Raw genomic sequence first — 18,792 nt, 5'->3', positions numbered from 1 at the left:
GGCCATTCAGAATACAAGTTTGGTATTCTAAGAGCAGAATAACTAGAATTTGTAGGAGGATGGGCTGCAGCCTCTTCCTTCAGAACGAAGTTATCTCATAGTTTCCTGAGGAACGCAGAGTACTGGTACAAGCTGGTAAGATGCATGGCCAAAACTCAAAGGACATGCAATAGTGGAATCATTCAGTACCTTGGGAGCATGATCATGCTCATGTAACTAGATCTGGGATCCTCTACCTAAATCTTCCAAAATGCTTGATCAAGTAACTATCGTCACAGCATGCCAATGAACAGATTTAGTAACACCTGGATCAATGAAGTATCTATCACTATTTTCTTTTAAAACATACATGGAGAAAGTAGCAGTGCACTGAAAAAGAAATTGCCCAAAACTTCCATTATAGAGTACTTATGGAGCATGAGTAAGATAACTTTGTTTGCCATTGATGATATGCTTAATTTTTACATGCACCCTCCCATCCCTTTTAAAACAAAGCAGAAAACTGTCTAACTTTATGAAAAGTTGTGATCCTTAAAAATGAAAAAATTGCTTATCTACCACTGTACAGAATGACTCAAATCTCAAGAGAAAAAAGAACAGATGAAATGTTTATTGTCAGTTTTGGTTTATTGGATATTTCTAAAAGAATTCACACATGGCACATTGAGTTAGATGCTTTCTATCCACTCTGAGCTGCTAATATAATGTATAACATGAGATAGGTGCTAATCAATTAATACTATTCAAAATTTCTTGTGAAGATCAGAAGCTGTTATTTATAGGAGTAATTTTTTTTTTTCCTTCTGGATTTACAGAAACTTTAAGCATATTCTCCTGTTTCTAATTTATCTTCTTGGCTATTACATGGGCCTTGAAGCTTTCTAAACCTTGTTAATAGATGTATTCAACTACTCCAGAAAGAACACATTCTGCCTGCCTGGAGGCTTTGTTTTGTTTTAGGATAGGAACTGAGAGTCACTAGAAATTAAGAGAAATGTAGATTAATGAACTGTACTCTCATATCAGTGTAAAATCAAAACCACTATCTCTGATGTCAACGGAGGGGCCAGGAAAAAGAGAATTAGACTCTGAGCTGCATTTGTGGTCCCAGAAGAAAACTTTTCCTGATAAGACTGTAACTTGTTGAAACTTCAGAATTCATGGAATTCCTATTTGTATGTATGTAACATCTGAAGAGTGTATTTTAGGAAGTGGTATTCTGCAGCCTTCATGTAAAAGTAGGAGCACATACTTACCCTTCTTGTTTTTTTTTTTTTAACAACTTTTTTTGTTTTTAAACAGGACTAGAGACCTTTGCCTAAGGCAATGTTTAATATTATGCTTTTAACATTTTGTGTTTGACATTAATTGATGACTAATGATTAAGGAATGTATCCTTGAGCCTTCTGAAATATATGAAAGGACCCAGAATGAAGTGATGAGAGCTTACCCTGAGAGAGGGAAGCAATACTGTAAAACTTCACAGGAAGATTGCTGCAATACTGCTGGCTCCTGACTTTGGTTGTGTACGTCACACAAATACAAATTATGTTTAAATTTGATTAGAGGTAATTTACTTAAAAAATACAATTCTTTCTGGGTGCATTTTTGCATGTGGATGAGAGTGATGAGTATAACTGTTTTTACTAAATACTTGAGGTACCAGCAGTAGCTCTGTTTTTCCCCCCATTATTTATATAGCCCTTATGTAGACTGAAATTAGTATACTGTCAGTCATCATTCTTCTCACATCTAAAACAAATGTAATATCCACTCAGTGCCAAAAAGAAAGCGGTAGTGTAGGCAAAGTATATGTCTATGAGTATGAGCTGCATTCAGTTTCTGGCTCTGCCATAAGCTTCTTGCACTAAAAACAAACAACAACCACCTCTACAGAGGCTTGTAAAACACAACTAAGAACATCTTCCTACCTCATCACATGGTGTGGTATGTAAAAATGATATATCTATTAGTTATTATGATAAAAACAGATGCTAGAGATAGCTGAGTATTATATAAACAAATATAATCAGGAAGAGATTAAGGAATGGCTCTTATTTCAACTACATATAATGTCAGTTTATGAGAAGTACTGCAGTATGAACTAAAACAAGGCAAATGCTTAATAACTTCCTGCACTTGCACTGCAAATGCACGGCTAATATTCTGCATGTTTCAGAGAATATAAGACACAACCTGATTGAAACCGTTTTTCAAGTATTTTTGAAAGTTTAGAACTATTTAAAATCTAGCTACAGAAGATATTTAGGAAGAGTCTGAGTTGGCCAAAACAGTCTGAAACAGCTCCAGTCTTGCACAGTCACCATTCTAAGCTCATTCGGTCACAGCTCTTAGCAGCTTTAACAATGACTCATCTGCTACAAATTTACCTGGCCGTTTCCATCATTGACACTTCCACACTGAGGGAGATGGTTGAAAGCAGCAACGTTAGCTTCCCTACACTGCTTTTCCTGTTTAAGTTTTCCTTGCTTACAGGGCTGAATAGCTGATTGTAGGTGTTCTATACCACCATTAACTGCTGCCAGCAAAATAAGTTTTCTATCTCTGTGCAACATGCACATTTTCCCTAGGCTATGCCTATGTGACCAATATGGTTATTCAAGTTAGTCATACAGTATTAAATATTAACTTAGATACTTTACAAGTGTTCTGCCATCTCTCAGAAACAAACAAACAAACAAACAACAACAAAAAACAAAACAAACAAAAAAAAACCCCAGACTTTATCACAGTATTGAGATCTACGTTTCTCTAACTTATGTATCTGAGGTAATTAGCACTGTAAAAAAAAAAGTTTAATGCAAAAGAAGGAAGTACACTTTTAAGAGAGAGGAGCAATTTTAGTTAAAACATTTTACAATAAAATAATTATGATTATAAATCTCTTTAGTTAAATATATACACATTACACAGTATCTTAAAAAGAATGGAATTATTAAAGTTTCAAGCAGATCTAATGCACAAATCCACCACTTTGTCAGCTTAGACTGTAATGTCAGTTTTAACATTTGTAATTAGTTGTGTCAGACTAATGGCACTATTCTGTGCAAAATTAAAAAAATTATGAAAAACAAATCTCCAAATCCTTCCATTCCCACAGTAAATAGATAGAAAAGGTAGTTTACACATACATACACTTACACACAAACTTTGATTGCATACAGAGGTTAGAATGACCAGCACTAAAATAACCCCCATCTCTACAAAATAATCTATTTCTTGAAACTATGTAGTTTTTGAAAATTACAAACTGTGCTAGTAAATTGTGCGTTTAGGCAGCCACGTGGCCAATAAGGTAGATGTTGTCATAAAGGTGCCCTACAAAATCTTCACTAATATTCTGTGCAGCTCGTCGTGTATTCCGGATGAATTCTCTCTTTGACATTTTGTTCTTCACGTGAGGGCTGGTTAGATCAATGGAAAGAAGAATCAAAGAGTAACACAGTACATAAACTGCATCTAGACAAAAGAGAATAAAATAAAATAAAGGGAATTATGATCATTAAAAATATTGTTGCCTGACCAAAACTCTTATGAAGTCTTCAGCATTTGGGCCTAACATTGCATATATAAAAATATATTAGAATTCAAAGGAATATCCCACTGTCATAAAATTTAATGTAACCATTTTCAAAGTAATAGAATCAGCACACTGCTAAATAAACTTCTACAAATCTCTCAATATTCCTACAGCATCCAAAAGCCACTGATATCATTATACACATTCATTTAAATGGAATCCTAAAGTCTTTGTAATCTAAAGCCAACATCCTCCTAAGTTTATCTTTAATATGTAAGCAGTCTCATTGCTAAAAATTGGCTCCCTACTACCCGTTAGAAATGCTTTTTAATTTCAGTGAGGTCCAAAATTCCCTCTCCTTTGTGTGGGACTATTCATAGGGCAAAATGTTAAATGTGCAGGTCTTTGCAGAAGGGATTTTAGAGATACTACAGAGTTTAAGCACAGAAAAAAAGTGAAGGAAAACTAACATGAAAATACCTCCACCCTTATCAACTAGGTCAAAGAAAATAAACTTTATGATATTTATTTACCCATTTTCAACCCAAATGAGATGACGACTGACTACTCAGCAAAGATTGAAGGATGCTATTAAGCCGCATTTGTACTTTGAGAAATATTTGTTTAGATGCTGATTGTAAATCTACTGTGAACTGTAACATCATCCAAACATACATAGAAATACAGAGAGTGATTCATTGAACAAAAGCTCTTTTTGCTTACCAGGGCTAAGGCCAAGCTCTCTCATCAAATCAGGGTTACAAGCACAGAATCTGTGAGAGAACTTCGTTATGAGAGTCTCAAGATATTCCCCGCGCTCCTCGGGGGCATGAATATGTCTGAAGAACTCTCTCAGTGCATTTGGCAAGAACTGATTTCTAAAGTTGTGCAGCGTCACAAGGTCATCCAAAACATCTCGCCTAGTAGAAGAAAATTTCAGGTAATTAGAAAAGTAACTTTTTTTTTAAAGCCTGTTTGATCATGAAAATGTAGGTTTAAAAATCAAAATAGAAGGTTTAGAATTGTTTTGGAGCTTCAGAGTGTTTTATTCTATTGTTTCATTTCTGTAGAATAACACAAAGAACAAATACACACTCATCAGACACTTGCAATAATAGCCATAGAAATTTCTTCAGAATAGAATAGAATAGAAATTTCTTTGCATGTGTATTCACTTACAGTACACATAAAGGCTAACAGAATTTAATTATCTGACGAAATCATTAAAAATGCAGTAAAGGGAATATATTTGTGCATATTGTACATATTCTGGTGCCTAAGTAAAAACTATTATAGCAGCATCTTGTTAAAAAAAGGTTTCAGTTAGATAAAATTTGCTCACAAAACCTCTTGAAAGGTTAAGTCCATCAGGGTACAGTTCTACCAAGTGTTTTCCACTGAACACAGGAACAACGAAGTGATTCAAACTAGCCTGTATAAACAGATGTGCAGAAGACATCTGAAGTAAATTTGGAAACAGAATATTTTGGTATGTTGATCCTTCCTATTATATATTTCAATACCATATGGAGTGTTTTAATGTCTAGAAATCTAATTTTTACTTCTTCTGCCTGATTTCATTTTATGAAGGGAAGAATGATAGCAATAGGGATTGCTACATGTAATCATTAATTTGCAGTGTCATCTGGTAAATGGCTTCCTGTTTTTTCTATTGCTCTAAAACATGATGATCTGAAGTTTTACAGCATAGATCTGTCTCTGATGGTGACACCAAAAAATGACTGCTTTTACTTGTTTAGCAGTGAAGACTGAGGGGAACGAGATGCATGATAGGATTCCTGCTATAAGTGCTGCTGTTCACCTGCTCTTCCTATTTAAGTATAGGTATTACTTTCCTCCTCTATAAAATTTGTTTGAATTCGTAGTTTGTACTCCTCTTTCCTGATAATACTGCACCACCCAAAGCTGAAGATATCCTGATAGGCAAAAGAAAACACTCTGGGGATAGGACAGTATGGTACAGCAGGGGCAATGTACCCTGCTGCTTTCAGCCAGAGGGTGCTCTGCTACCTCTTAGGGAGTGAGCATATCTCCTATTTGAGAAACACTGGAAAATCAAATAGTGGTTAGAGAATTGATCATGAGTTAAAAAGCTGCAATCACTTGGTAGAACAACTGCTTTTTCCTATAACATTCATACTACATATGAAAAAAAGGAAGACCACATTAAAAAAAAAAAAAAAGCAACTAAATATATATGAAATCTGAACATCATATAGTAGAGACTATCCTGTGCAGCTTAAATGCACACTATACTTTCCAAACAATTTATAAGAAGAATTACAAAAATAGTGAAATAGTAAACTGTGTGAGAGTCATTGGTTATATGTAGTATTTTCAGAGGTTCCTGTATGATCAAATTTCCGAACTAAGGAACTGTTCAGATTTAGCACCAGCATTACTTGGTTGCATTTCCATGTACTTTTACATCAATAATATTACAAGCAAAATAACTATTGTCAGGGTTGCTGTGCATTGAAAACAAATAGTGGCTTTCTCCTCACAAGAAATTGAAGTTACCTTTCATCGAGATAGATTCTCAGCTTCTTCCAATTTAGTGTTCTTGTGCAAAAGATAAACTTAGCTATTTCCTTTGGCGAATCATCTAGTATGCCCTTGGACATAAAGTAGTTGACTCCCTGAGATAAAAAGATATATATGCATAAACATGTTTCATCTTCATACTATGGAACAAGCACTGTATTTAGCAACACAAGAAAATTATCCCACTAATTACTCACATTTTATTCTAGCAGAATAATTTCACTTCCTCTCAATCACATTTCAACATGCACAATAAATTCTAAAATTACAAATCAAATGCAAAGGAACCTAGTTCGTTGTTATGGTTGAGATTTTACATATACTTTGAGTAGGACACTTAAAATTATGAATCTCATACAAGCACGGTAGTTCAACAGTATTTCAATTACAGTGTTTTAATATTGTATAATTTTTTTTTAACCATACATTTTAACCATAGATTTTAATTTCAGAACTTTAAAAGATAAGAAAATCTTAGCCATAATACGTTTTGTCTTTAATATCTTTGACTAAAACATTAATGTTCACACATGTATGTGATGCATCACATTCAAATAGATGCATTAAATGCATTTGTTTAAATGTGTAATACTGCAAATAAACACAAGCACGCAGATTTCAAAGCGTAGGTAAATATAAACATATAAATAGACATAAAAATATGCATAGACGAAAATAAGAACGTTTCATAATATAAAAATGCTTTAAGAAAGACAGAACTAGTGTGTATATTTTATATTCATTTTGTAATTTGTAGAATTTTCCACAGTTTGCCAAGCATACATTTCTTATGGAATACACATGCTGAATTTCATAGAAAACAGCAGTGAAGAATCACATGCTATTGTTAAAAGGCTTTTTTTTTTCCCTAAAGTAAATACAAATCTGAAGGTTTCATACACTTAGGGGGAAAAAAAGAAAAACTAGCAATATTAGCCTCTGATTTTAGGAAGAATTCTAATTTGAGACAGTAATGAAATGCACTGCATTATAAGCTTGCATTTAGGTCCAATTTAGATGATATTTAAGTCTGTCTGTAGTTAGGATGGGCAACATAAGGTTGAGTACTTTGTTGAATTAGAGCTAAACATGAAATTAAATCAAAATGAGTATCAACTGCTTATTAATTCCTCAAACACTTCGGTGGCAGTTTGTACATGACTACCAGCAGGACATCAGGGCTTCATCAGTTCTTTTTACTTTCAGCTTATCTATGCCTCCTTTAAGGATTTCCTGCCTCAATGAGACTTCAGTATTTGCTTCAGTAATGAGCATTTGCTTAAGGTAGTACAAACTGAGGCCTATCAAGGGAGTGTCAGTAGCACTTCTAAAAGCATATTTCTGCTGCAATTATTTAATAAATGCATTTGCAACATATCTGGAAAATACCTGGCATTTCATAGCTGAAGCAAAATGAAAATAATGTCTGCTTTAAGATAGATGGTAGGTTGGTTTCTCTATGCCAGTAAATGTCAAAAGTTATTTCTTTAGTACATTACTCAAGAAAGGATCTTCACCAGATATGCCACTGAGTCTCTGCAAAATGACTGTGTTCCCTGTCTCTAACTCCCAATCTTTCCCCACCACACAACAGTTGACCATATACCTCCTAGTGCGTACAGTCTCTTTATTCATTCTCCTTATCACTTTCACAAATAAACAGGGCGTAAATATATTGCAACACGCATCATTTTAAAGTTGCTATTTATTTCTTCCTAAGCAATGACAAATACTTTGCAACAATATAAATCTGATTTATTTTATAGTTCTTAAGTTTTAAAAATTAAATTTATTTTTAAGATTTAAGGCATGTCATCTAATCTATTTTTTGTAACTCCATAAGCATCTTCGGATTCCTCTCAGAATCCATGTTTCAAATAAATCACCTCGTAGCTAACGTGGTTGCTTGTCACAGGTACATTAACTGAAATAAGTAGTTCTATGAACTATTAAATCCTATGCTAAGATTATTTTTCAGTCATCTGGTGATTCTCTTAGGCAGCATTTGCCTGAATTCATCCAGGCAGATCTGTGCCACTACCTATGAGGTCTGAAGAGGTGTTTTAAACACTTCCGAAGTACAGCAGGATGAGCTGGCTTAGTTGACGAGTAATTAGGTGAAGAGCACAAGGGTGAAGATTTCCAGTAGCTCTCTGTGGAATCTAGTTGGCATTATAATGCTCTTAGCATTAGAGATTTAGGAAAGATGCCTTAAAGATACCTTGCCTTCCACCCAAGCCAAGAGTGCCACTGCTGAACTTCAGACATTTGTAGTTTCTTTTGTCCTTTTTATTTAGATACGCACAGAAAACAACCGCATTCTAAGTTGGTGACAGAACTTTCTGAAATCACGTTATCTTTTCCCACACATATTCCATCTTTTCAGTATTTAAATGGAATTGGATGCCAAATCAGAATTAGGACACCACTAAGCTTTTTACCTAATACATGTTTAAAAATACTACAGCAAAATATGTGCCAAATAAATTAGCCAATAAAGATAAATTTCACTTAAAAATTGAAATTTGTCAAACACCAAACACTACAACTGCTCAATTTGGTCAACTTAAGTAATTTTAAAAGGTAAAACATTCTTAAAGCCTAGGAAATATGGGAATTCAAGTTTAAACACTAGGTCAAATATACAGATAATTTCTGCAGGTCCGTGATTATTGTTCTATGATGTATATAGGGCATCAATTTGTAATCAGAGCTCCTAGGTAATACTAACATGATTAGTAAACAATTAATTATAATGAGATATATGCAGTATTAATCATCACTTTTTAATCATCTTTTTTTTAATCATCATTTTTTAGAGAAATACAGTGTCAATATGTTTCATGGTGCTTCTTCCAGAACAAAATATACAGTATCAATTTGATATTTTCTAATAGGTATTTATAAGATCGTTTTCCTAAGTTATGAAGTCATATGCTGACCATGTTATTTGTTGACAAATGTGAACACAGTGAAGAACATGCATGTTGAATGTCATTGTTTTCACTGTATGCCTTTTAAGTGCATTCTCAGTGATACACACTTGTGATGCAATCTTTTATTTCCAGAAATATTTTTCATGTCATGCAGCTTCCATAACTGGTAATTTGGAAAACTGAATTTTTTGACTTTACAGTACAGTTTCCAAAAGGTTTCAGCTGTTGGGTCCGTTCCAGTTTTTCACACACTTAGAATGGAAGTTGGAATCACATAAAGAACTTCCTGCCCCTGTCACTTACTTTAACATTCTTAGGACAAATAACATAGTGCATGTCAGCTTTGGCTTGCTCAGTAGATCACTATGAAAGAGAATAAGTGTTCCAGAAATTTGGCTAACAAAACGCAGAACAGTAAACATTCCATCATCTACAGACTACTTATAATTAAAAGCCAAGTAACAGTGCTTTATCTAAGCCACTACAAATTATATAATAACCAAGGACTGAAAATTATAGCAAAACTAAGGGCAGTTGCTAATGAATAAGACAATTCCCATAAAACTGGAAAGTCAGATGTAGTGGAAATGCCATCATGGCTTGATGAGCATCTGGTAGGAAGGGAGGGCCAACCCAGGGGGGCTCAGGTGTATGCAATGCACCTGAGTGACTAGAAGGGGTGGAGCCAGGATCCACCCCTTCCCAGACCATGTTTAAGGGTTGGCAGCGGAGGCAAGGGGATCTCTTTGGAGATCCCTGTGTACCTGATGCTTTTTAAAGGTAAGTGGCTTCTTTCCTTTATTTTTGTGCCTGCTGCTGTTGTATTTGAGCAAATCCTCACTTATTACAGTGTGGGATCTTGCTGCTCTGCTGTCATTGTTGCACTTTCCATCGTGTTACACTAGTCATACTGTGAGCACTGTCTCTGCTTACTGCTCTCTACAGTTGTTATACTATGTATGGGAAATCCTGATCTCATTGAAGTCTGAGTATTCTTGTACTGTCCAGATTCCAATAGATCCATACAAATAAATGCTATTAAACAATCTGTAAGAAATACTATTGCTAAAAATGAAACAAAAATTAGATCTTTTCTGACTGAAGTATTCTTTTCCACTTTCCATTCCAAACGTAACTCCATAGCATAGACCCATGTAATTAACTTGACAGTGTATTTTGCGGGAAACTGGAAACTGTATACAGAACAGTGGAAAATAACTTCTGATTGCTTACAAACTATGTCATAAGCATACATGATGTAGAATAAGCACTTCATAAAAAACATTTCGCATATGTTATATGCTCTTCCAAATAAAATACAGCAGAGATAATGTCGGCAGGTTCAACAAAATATTCATATTCATATTAGTATTCATATTCATATTCATATTAGTCTTAATGCTAACTCTAAACTAGACCCTCTCCCAAACAAAAACCAAGTTCCAAAATTTTGGCTACGGTGGTTCTGGTTCTGCCATTATGATAAAACATAACAACAAACAAAAAATCAGAAACCAAACATGCACTGGAAAACTTTCAGATCATATGTAATGTGATTATGCACATCTTTTTTCAGCAGAATGTGAGCACCTGGTAAGAATTATACAAGCTCATGCATGTAGTCAATACATAAATTTACAGCTGATATCACAACACCATGCACACAACAATGGCTAACCAGAGAATCCTACCACAAAGCGTGTAGATGCTCTTCCCTACCCCGTGAGCCACCGCTAGCACTGGAGCTGTTGCTGTGGAGCCTGGTTACCCATTTTCATGACATGGGCGCTGTCCTTTGGAGAATCTTGCTCCTGTGGCTGTAAGTATTCCTATTTTTATAGTATTTGATCAGGTCTGTTATCAAATGTAAAGCAGAGTTTGGCAGGAAATTCCAAGACATAATTTGTAATAGTGGAATGTCAAATATTCCAGTCACAGTGTCCTTGTAATAATAGTTTGCCAACATCACAGTTGTAACAAGAAAAGCACTGATATCTATGAATTCTCCTGAAACTCAGGCCATGAATAATTCCTACCAGGCTATGGTGCTTCACAGGGAGAGAGGAACAGAAGGCATAGGAGATACCCTGAGCTTCTCATCTCTCAGCAGGCCTGATGCAGGCTGTTTGTACGGCTACTGTACAACATAACCATGATGAAGCCCTAAGAAGCATGTTAGTATAACAAATTTAATACTTAATTTAGATATACTACAAGATAGCTTTAGTTTGCTTATCTTTGTTTTCTTGAAAAATACTGACGCTTTCATTCAATGCCTTTTGTGAAGGATCCAAATGCTTTACACCTATTGTAATTATTCTAAGTTAGGCAAGGCTGTTGCCAACTGAAACTTGATATATTCTTGAGATACATTTTTATTTGGAAAGCTTTACAGTTATTACTAAACTCATTAAAATCCTGCTGAAAATCAGTGCTAATCACTTAAGTGGCAGGTGCTAAGTTCTCAGCTCTACATAACAAAGTTCAAAGCACAGCTCTGTGAGAGAAATTATAGAATACTTATTTATGACTAATAGGAGTAATGGATTTCTTTACCAAACAAAATATGAGACAAAGCAAGAGTTTAAACAAAATCCCATTACTGCAATGATCTGTGCATGACTACTTTATTTCACCCTGTAGCCTCAAGTTCTTGTTCTCTGCATCTTATCAGCAGTGCAAACTATTTGTTTCCTGAAAGTATATTTCTTCATGACTTTTTCTACTTCGGATTTGTTCAGCTGTTACTTCATCGTATACTTATAAACATACGTAGGAAGTTAATGTTTATTATTGTTCAAAACTGTCTACCATCTTTTCCTAATAAACATGCAGCATGAGAAGTCCAGTTTTATGTACAGAATACTGTCTTGATCACTTTAGTATTAGCTTTTGCCTGGAAAAGACTTAATTACCTACTCTCAAACATGTTTCCTCTTTGAAAAGCGAGAGAGAGGCACAATCTGTCTTTCCAGTTAGTTAAGCAAATTAATAAATTGAAACCTTTTAGGTATTTTTAGAAAATAAATATGGTGTTACATACTACAAAGAAGATTCTCTTAACAAAGAACAAAAATGCACAGAAATAAAATCGAACTGATAGTAGTTCAGCAATACATCTTTTTCACTGTTCTCCTTGACCACAGAAGTATTTAAAAATGCCTTACAAGAAACCACAATTGTCACAAAAGTAATTGCTTTCACTTTATACCTCATTCTCATATATATATATATATATATATATATATATATATATAAGTCAGGTAAAGTGGGAGCAAACTCATACTCTGAAACAGCATTTGACTGCATTTGTAAGCATTCTTTTTTTTTTTTTTTTTTTTTTTTTTTTTTTTTTTTTTTTTTTTTTTTAATACCCCACTTCTTCACTTAGGAATCTCCCTCTTGTTCCCAAGTCAACACATGGTAAGGAATTTCTGGCATCTGTAGGTCAGACTGCTATACCAAGCATTTAAGAGGCAAGCTGTGTAAATGATGCACACAGGTACCGTAGCCAAAAAAAAAAGAAAATCAGGATAGGGCTATAACTTAGTATGAACCATTCCTATAGAAGAAGAAATACTAAAGCTTGGCTCCTAATATATCTAGGACTATATAATAGCAGCTACAAATATTTTAATATGTTTCTTACTGTCAGCAATAGTTCACTTACCTCATCAGGGTTGGCATTAAAGGTGAGGCTGCCCTCATCTAGTTGCATATACAGTTTTCTAAAAGAAAATCCTAGAGGTGGATTCTTATTGTATATAGAACAGTGACCCCAAGTGGATTTGCACAACCTATGAAAATAGAATTAGTCTATTATCAAAAACCTTCTATGTATTTACAGACGCAAAACATAACTAACACTGCAAAGCCAAGTACTCAAACAATAAGGAAACTTGAAAATAAGATTGATTGTAACACTTAATTCTTAACTTTTCTGTATGTTTGTTTCTAAAGTCTTCATCTAATGACACTTTTTTTGTTGTTGTTGTTGTTGTAGGTTTTGGCATATACTAGTGCAACCTCAAAATGTATTCCAGTAGGTGGCATTGTAATGACATCTACACAGTTGGAGCCTCTACCACTCCTAGTCTCTGAACAGTAGGTAACAAGTGACAAATAATTCTCTTGCAGTAGTATCAGATTAAAAATCTGTTTCTTGTGCTCTAGTTGTGTAGTGAGTGGAATGTCACATCTGCACCAGAATATGCAACCTGCTACTTTCTATCCATCCTTTTCTCAGTCTTGATGACTCTGGGTTACTTGATTAAACCCCATGCCTGCATAAATATTTTATTAATATTTTTCATCAGTTCCAAGGTTGTTTCTTCTATCCTGCCTCTGACTCCATGTTTCATCAGTTTCTGTTCCTCGTCTCAGTTTCCTTGTTGATGCCGTCTAAACTCCCCTTGAACTTTCACTTCCTAGGCACCTTGTTTCTTATCTAAGTTCCTTATTTCAGTTCTACTTCTGCTTTAACATATTTGTTTTAAAGAAAAAAAAAAAAAAGAAACCAAAAAACTGGCCACAGTGGTTAGAATTCTTCAGATGGCTGAGGTAGAACATGAAAGAAACTTGGTTTTCCGTTCAGCATCTTGGGTCTTATTTGAACTGAGTTCTGAAACACAACTGTAGAATTTGCTAAATTCTAAGCTCAATATATGTGGATTACTAAAAATTAAGATGTTAGCAGACATCTATGTGAATTGAGACTTTAAAAAAAAATGCGCTAAACCAGGACAAACTTTCACAAACAAATATATGCTTGAACTGAATATTAAGGAAGATTTCACTAAAAATGACTGAGCTGTTTCCCAAGGTGAATTCTGAGGAAAATATGCTTTTTTTTTTTTTTTTTTTTTACCCTTATATTAAGCATATATATTGTTTAATTAAGAACATAATATACTTGTGCTTTAGAACAAGAAATTTATTTGTATTTTGCACAATTTTGATACCAAGGGTCAAGAACAATATGATAACAAACTGCAAAGTTATTTTATGCACATAATCTTATAAGCTTAAATAAACCTTCACTAGAGCCACTACTTCTTGCCAAGATCACAGTCCTGAATGAAAGAACAGCTGTGACTAAGAAGTTATAATTGCATTATCCTCTTGATGAAGTTCATGAAGTGAACTGAGGAGAAGCTGCTTCAAATGCAGAGAAGTAAACAGACTGAGAGAAGGAAATAACTTAGAGCACAATAAAAGGAAAATAAACAGGACCTGGAACAGCAACCCACTTGTTACATTAATACTACTCACTGTCAGTTAAATTAAAGGATAAGGCTGTTTTGTGAAAGACAAATTCTACTGACAACCTACTCTAAAGATAGGTGTGCTTTCGTAGGATTCTTTCCTAGTGCTCTAAAACACCAAAATGGAAGGTGGTGTTTTTAATTAAAATTTCATCTTGCACAATTTTATTTGATAGAATTTTCCTTTATTTCTTGGGCATACAAACAGACAGAATTGCCTCTGCATGTTGCATAAATTTTTCAGTAGAAATTTTATGGTGTGCTTGCAGAACTGGCCTTTTCTTTCCCCCTCCCTTCTGTTGCTGTCTTCCAAAAAACAAGGGCATATATTGCTCTAACTCAACCAAAGTAGATGAGTTCTTATTCCTTTTTAGCTAGAGCTTCAGCTGAACAGATTTACTTGCTCAAGCTGGGTATTTGTGTTATTTCTCTGAACTTCAAACATTTCAGCTGTGCTTTGATTTAAACAAAAGTGAATGAGTCCTTGATTTTTTTTCACCAAACAACAGGTTTGTTAGTAATAAATGCATGTGCTTATACCAGCACACTTGTGTATACAGAAACCTATTCCACTATCTTAGTAGTAATTAGAAATCCATAATTACACATTTTTAAACTGTGTCCATTTTCTCCCCTATGCCAAATCTCATTTAACTTAGAAAACCTTTGCTAAAATTGGAATAATACAAAGCACAATTTGAGACAATTATTTTTACTACTCCCAGGTGATGCATTTGTTTTTGCTTACCCTTGCCAGAGGAGCTCATCATTAGCGAGATCCTGCCAAACACACGAAGCTAGACAGAGATCAGTTGCATTCAGATATGACAAAATGGTAAAACTAAGCTCTGGTGGCAGCATTTCCAAGTTAATGAATCCTTCTTGTTCTTTAGATTTTCTTGTCTTCAGCAGGTGGTAGATGTCAATACCTCCTTGGGCTTGTTTCCGGTGGCTTGTATTGGAGACATTGTTAGTGGCTATTCTCCTACCATGCTCTCTGGTAAGATAGCCTTGTCCACTGAATCCTTGGTGTTGCAGTTGCTGATTCCTAGCAACCCTCCAGAGTCCCTGACCCATCTGTGAGCCTGCTGGACATAAAAAGCCAAATTAAATGTTGTCATACTCGCATTTCCTTTAACATTTAATTAAATTAGTTTATTTAGAAACAATGAAGTGCGACAAAATAAAAGGACAGACAAAATCATCCAGAGAAATGGGGAACACACAGAAGCACGCTGTGACTGACATAAGGAAAACATTTAGGATCTTAAATATATTGCAGCTAGAAGCCATTCCCAACTTCAGTGTATTTTTTTCCTTGCTTCTGAGCACCCAAAACACTTCCTTAAGCATTTTTTTTCAAAGTCATAAAGGTTAGGAGTTTGTGTAAGTGTACTGAAGCCAGGACTCCAGCTTAAGCTATTTATCAATTCTGTTGCTTGTTCTGGAAACACAATGTAGCAGTACATCTGAAACACAGTATCACTCTTTAAGTAAAGATCAATCCTGCTCAGTACATGAAGAGGCACTTAAGCCCTGAGAGAGGAGGCATTACTACTGTATTTCTTATGCAGTGCTGGTCTGGACGTGTAAAGACTACTTTCAGACACTTCGGATTACAAAAGACCAATAAGAATCCACCAGGTGGTTGGTAGATCACATGTGTAGTAAGCAAAAAAGTTAATAGCCTCTTGAACTCTTTTGAACTGCAAGCAACACAGCCACCTTGTTTAACTCTTAATCTCTATGACGAAGAATAAAGCAGTGAAGAAACACAGAGGCTGAAAACACTGACATTAAATTCACAGTACAAAAAAGACAGGGATCTCTTGGAAAGAGTCCAGCGGGGGGCCACGAAGATGGTGAAGGTCCTGGAGCATCTCTCCTATGAGGAAAGGCTGAGTGATCTGGGTCTGTTCAGCCTGGAGAAAAGAAGACTCAGAGGAGACCTGATCCAAGTCTATAAATATCTAAGGTGTGGGGGGCAGAATGGCGAGGCCGGACTCTTTTCAGTGGTGAGTGGAGACAGGACAAGGGGAAACGGCCGGAAACTGCAGCATAGGAAGTTCCGCACAAACGTGCGCAAGAACTTCTTTACAGTGAGGTGACAGAGCACTGGAACAGGCTGCCCAGGGAGGTGGTGGAGTCTCCTTCTCTGGAGATGTTCAAGACCTGCCTGGATGCCTACCTGTGCGACCTGCTGTAGGGAACCTGCTTTGGCAGGGAGGTTGGACTCGATGATCTCTGGAGGTCCCTTCCCACCCCTACAGTTCTGTGATTCTTTGATTCTGTAACTTTTATCAGTCAGACTAAGGAACACATTTTGCTAATATTTTTGCTATCTGTTCTGACATTAGTTTATATAATTTTAACAGAGCTATATTTCCACATACATTTGTTAACTGATTAAAAAATGAGTCTTTCAAAAATGCTATTTGGACATATTTTAAGGCAACAACAACAACAAAAAAAGACAACAACAAAAAACAACAATATAATAGGTAATTTTGAAGGCTCTAAAGAACATAAGATCACATTGCAACAAATTTCATAACACACCAGGATGGCAACACAGAGAGAATAACAGCATTATCAGAAACAGATCATCAAAAGGCTGCACCCAGGGAATTATCAAGTGAACTTTATTCCATTAGGTAAGGATCTGGCAATTTTATAATAGCTTTCAAGCTTCTTCAGTCAGATTATCTTTCTGTTCTGAAGGCCACGCTTATAAATGGGGTCATAGTTGCAAAGGACCAAGTTTTCCTAGCCCTAAATCAAATATCCAAATTTCATTTGCTAGCTTAATGTTTTTATTGCAATACCTAGCTAGTAGTTCCTGTTTACAAACTACATTCTGTTGAGCAATACCGAGCTAACAAGAATACCAGTGTTTGCTGCTGGTGCTCACAGGGTTCATCTTGCCACAGAATGCTAATTGTGACACATCATTTACAGCCCAGTCACTAATAGATTACTCAACGTTATGGTTCCAGGAAAAAAAAAAAAAAAAAGAAAAAAGAGCAACCAAAAAACCAACAGTGCTATGGTATGCAAGAAATTAGACTTCTTACAGAGTTCTCACATATTTTTGCAGAAAGTATCAGTAGAGAAATCTCTTAGAAAGACTTCTTAAAATAAAACATTGATTTTAAATGCATATTTCTATTTTAAGCACCAACTGAATGAGTTTTGGGGATCACAAAAAGCAAGACTCGATTCAAGCTGACTGCTGGGAACATAGTGTGTGGCTGCTCAGCAGCAGACGTGCTGTTTGTAGAGCCAACCTTCTTTTCCCTGTCAAGCAAATGCTTTCAGCTTTGCAGTAATCCAGGATAACGCTTTGAGATCTCACTCATAGAACAGAGAGAGTCAGTGCATCACGTTTTCACTCAGAGGGGGTGACACACTGGAACAGGTTGCCTAAGGAGGTTGTGAATGCCCCATCTCTGGACCCATTCAAGGCCAGGCTGGATGTGGCTCTGGGCAGCCTGTTTGGCAACCCTGCACATAGCAGGGGGGTTGAAAGTGATCATTGTGTTCTTTTCAACACAGGCCAGTCTATCATCATATGGAGAGTAAGGGTGTCCAAAAATATAATTTTGTAATATTGTGAGCATCCATTTTCAGGCCCAAGATTCAGGAAGCCACTCAAACGTATGTTTCCAAACTTGTGATTGATGTAACTTCAGCCAGTACCCGCAACCTTCCAATGGCTTGGCTGTCACAACTCTCACAGGAAGAAGTGACACTAAGATTTTTTGCTGACTGCTTATCTCCCCTGGCACTGCCTGGCCTATCCCAGAACCAGGTCTGCTTCTTGTTGCTGTGTTCCAGAATAAATCCTTTTTGCAGTGGAGCTCACGACAGAAAACTACAAGCTAAATGCCATCTCTGTTAGGACAAAGATGCAGTGGCTCTGGTAGCCCCGTCACCAACAAAGCACACGGGGATGCTCCACGCGAGGCCTCTGCATTGCACCGAGCCCTGCGGTGCAGGGGAGTCCATCTCCGCGTCTCGAGCTTCTTTCCCCACAGCCGCCCTCCGCGCGGCGGCCTGCCGGCGCCCTGGCTGTGAGCGGCACAGCCGCCCCCAGGCAACGAGCACGCTCGCTCCACAGGCCGCACCGGCCCCTCTCACGGCAGGACAGTTCCCAAGCCGGTCCGCGCCGAGGGAGGCGGCGACCCCGGCCCCTCGCAACACCACCGGGTGGTACTGCCCCCGAGTGCCATTGGCCTGCACTGGCCAGGCCAGGCCTCTGATTGGCCGCGTCGCCCGTCCATCATCCCCCGGCCGCTTGCTCGCCGACGGAGCCCAGCCACGAGAGCCCTTCCGTACCTGTGCGAGCTCGGGTCCAACCGCCGCCGCGACGAGCTTGTTGCGGGTCGGTGCGTGAGCCTCACCGGACAGAGAGGGGCTAGGCGGCCCTAGCGGTGGGAGGAGGCGGTGAGACCCCTCCAGCGCGCAGGGAGTCGCCGCCGCCGCA

General features: G+C 36.8%; 1 protein-coding gene across 2 annotated transcripts; it reads right to left on the bottom strand.

Moving 5' to 3' along the window:
- Positions 1-608: 608 nt before the first annotated feature.
- FBXO8 (F-box protein 8) lies at positions 609-18,765 on the bottom strand. 2 transcript variants are annotated; one of them, XM_052682331.1, is made up of 6 exons: positions 18,645-18,765; positions 15,055-15,394; positions 12,713-12,839; positions 6,083-6,201; positions 4,265-4,461; positions 609-3,480 (listed from the first exon to the last, which is right to left on the bottom strand). In XM_052682331.1, exons 2-6 carry the CDS (start codon positions 15,381-15,383, stop codon positions 3,293-3,295), a joined length of 960 nt encoding a protein of 319 aa, XP_052538291.1. In that variant the 5' UTR covers positions 15,384-15,394; positions 18,645-18,765; the 3' UTR covers positions 609-3,292. The 2 variants fall into 2 exon arrangements, with proteins under 2 accessions (XP_052538291.1, XP_052538293.1); XM_052682333.1 differs by having other exon boundaries at positions 15,055-15,391; positions 18,645-18,763.
- Positions 18,766-18,792: the final 27 nt, after the last annotated feature.

This window comes from Tympanuchus pallidicinctus, unplaced genomic scaffold (assembly GCF_026119805.1).
Source record: "Tympanuchus pallidicinctus isolate F22 unplaced genomic scaffold, pur_lepc_1.0 scaffold2, whole genome shotgun sequence".
NCBI lineage: Eukaryota > Metazoa > Chordata > Aves > Galliformes > Phasianidae > Tympanuchus > Tympanuchus pallidicinctus.
This window is presented reverse-complemented; position numbering and strand designations above follow the sequence as displayed.

Excerpts from the sequence above, each read along its gene's own strand:
- FBXO8 (XM_052682331.1), bottom strand. The coding sequence starts at position 15,383 with ATGGGTCAGGGACTCTGGAGGGTTGCTAGGAATCAGCAACTGCAACAC. Across the intron at positions 6,202-12,712 it reads TTAATGCCAACCCTGATGAG|GGAGTCAACTACTTTATGTC; the intron begins GTAAGTGAACTA and ends TTTTTATCTCAG. Across the intron at positions 3,481-4,264 it reads AGAGCTTGGCCTTAGCCCTG|ATGCAGTTTATGTACTGTGT; the intron begins GTAAGCAAAAAG and ends TCTTTTGTCTAG.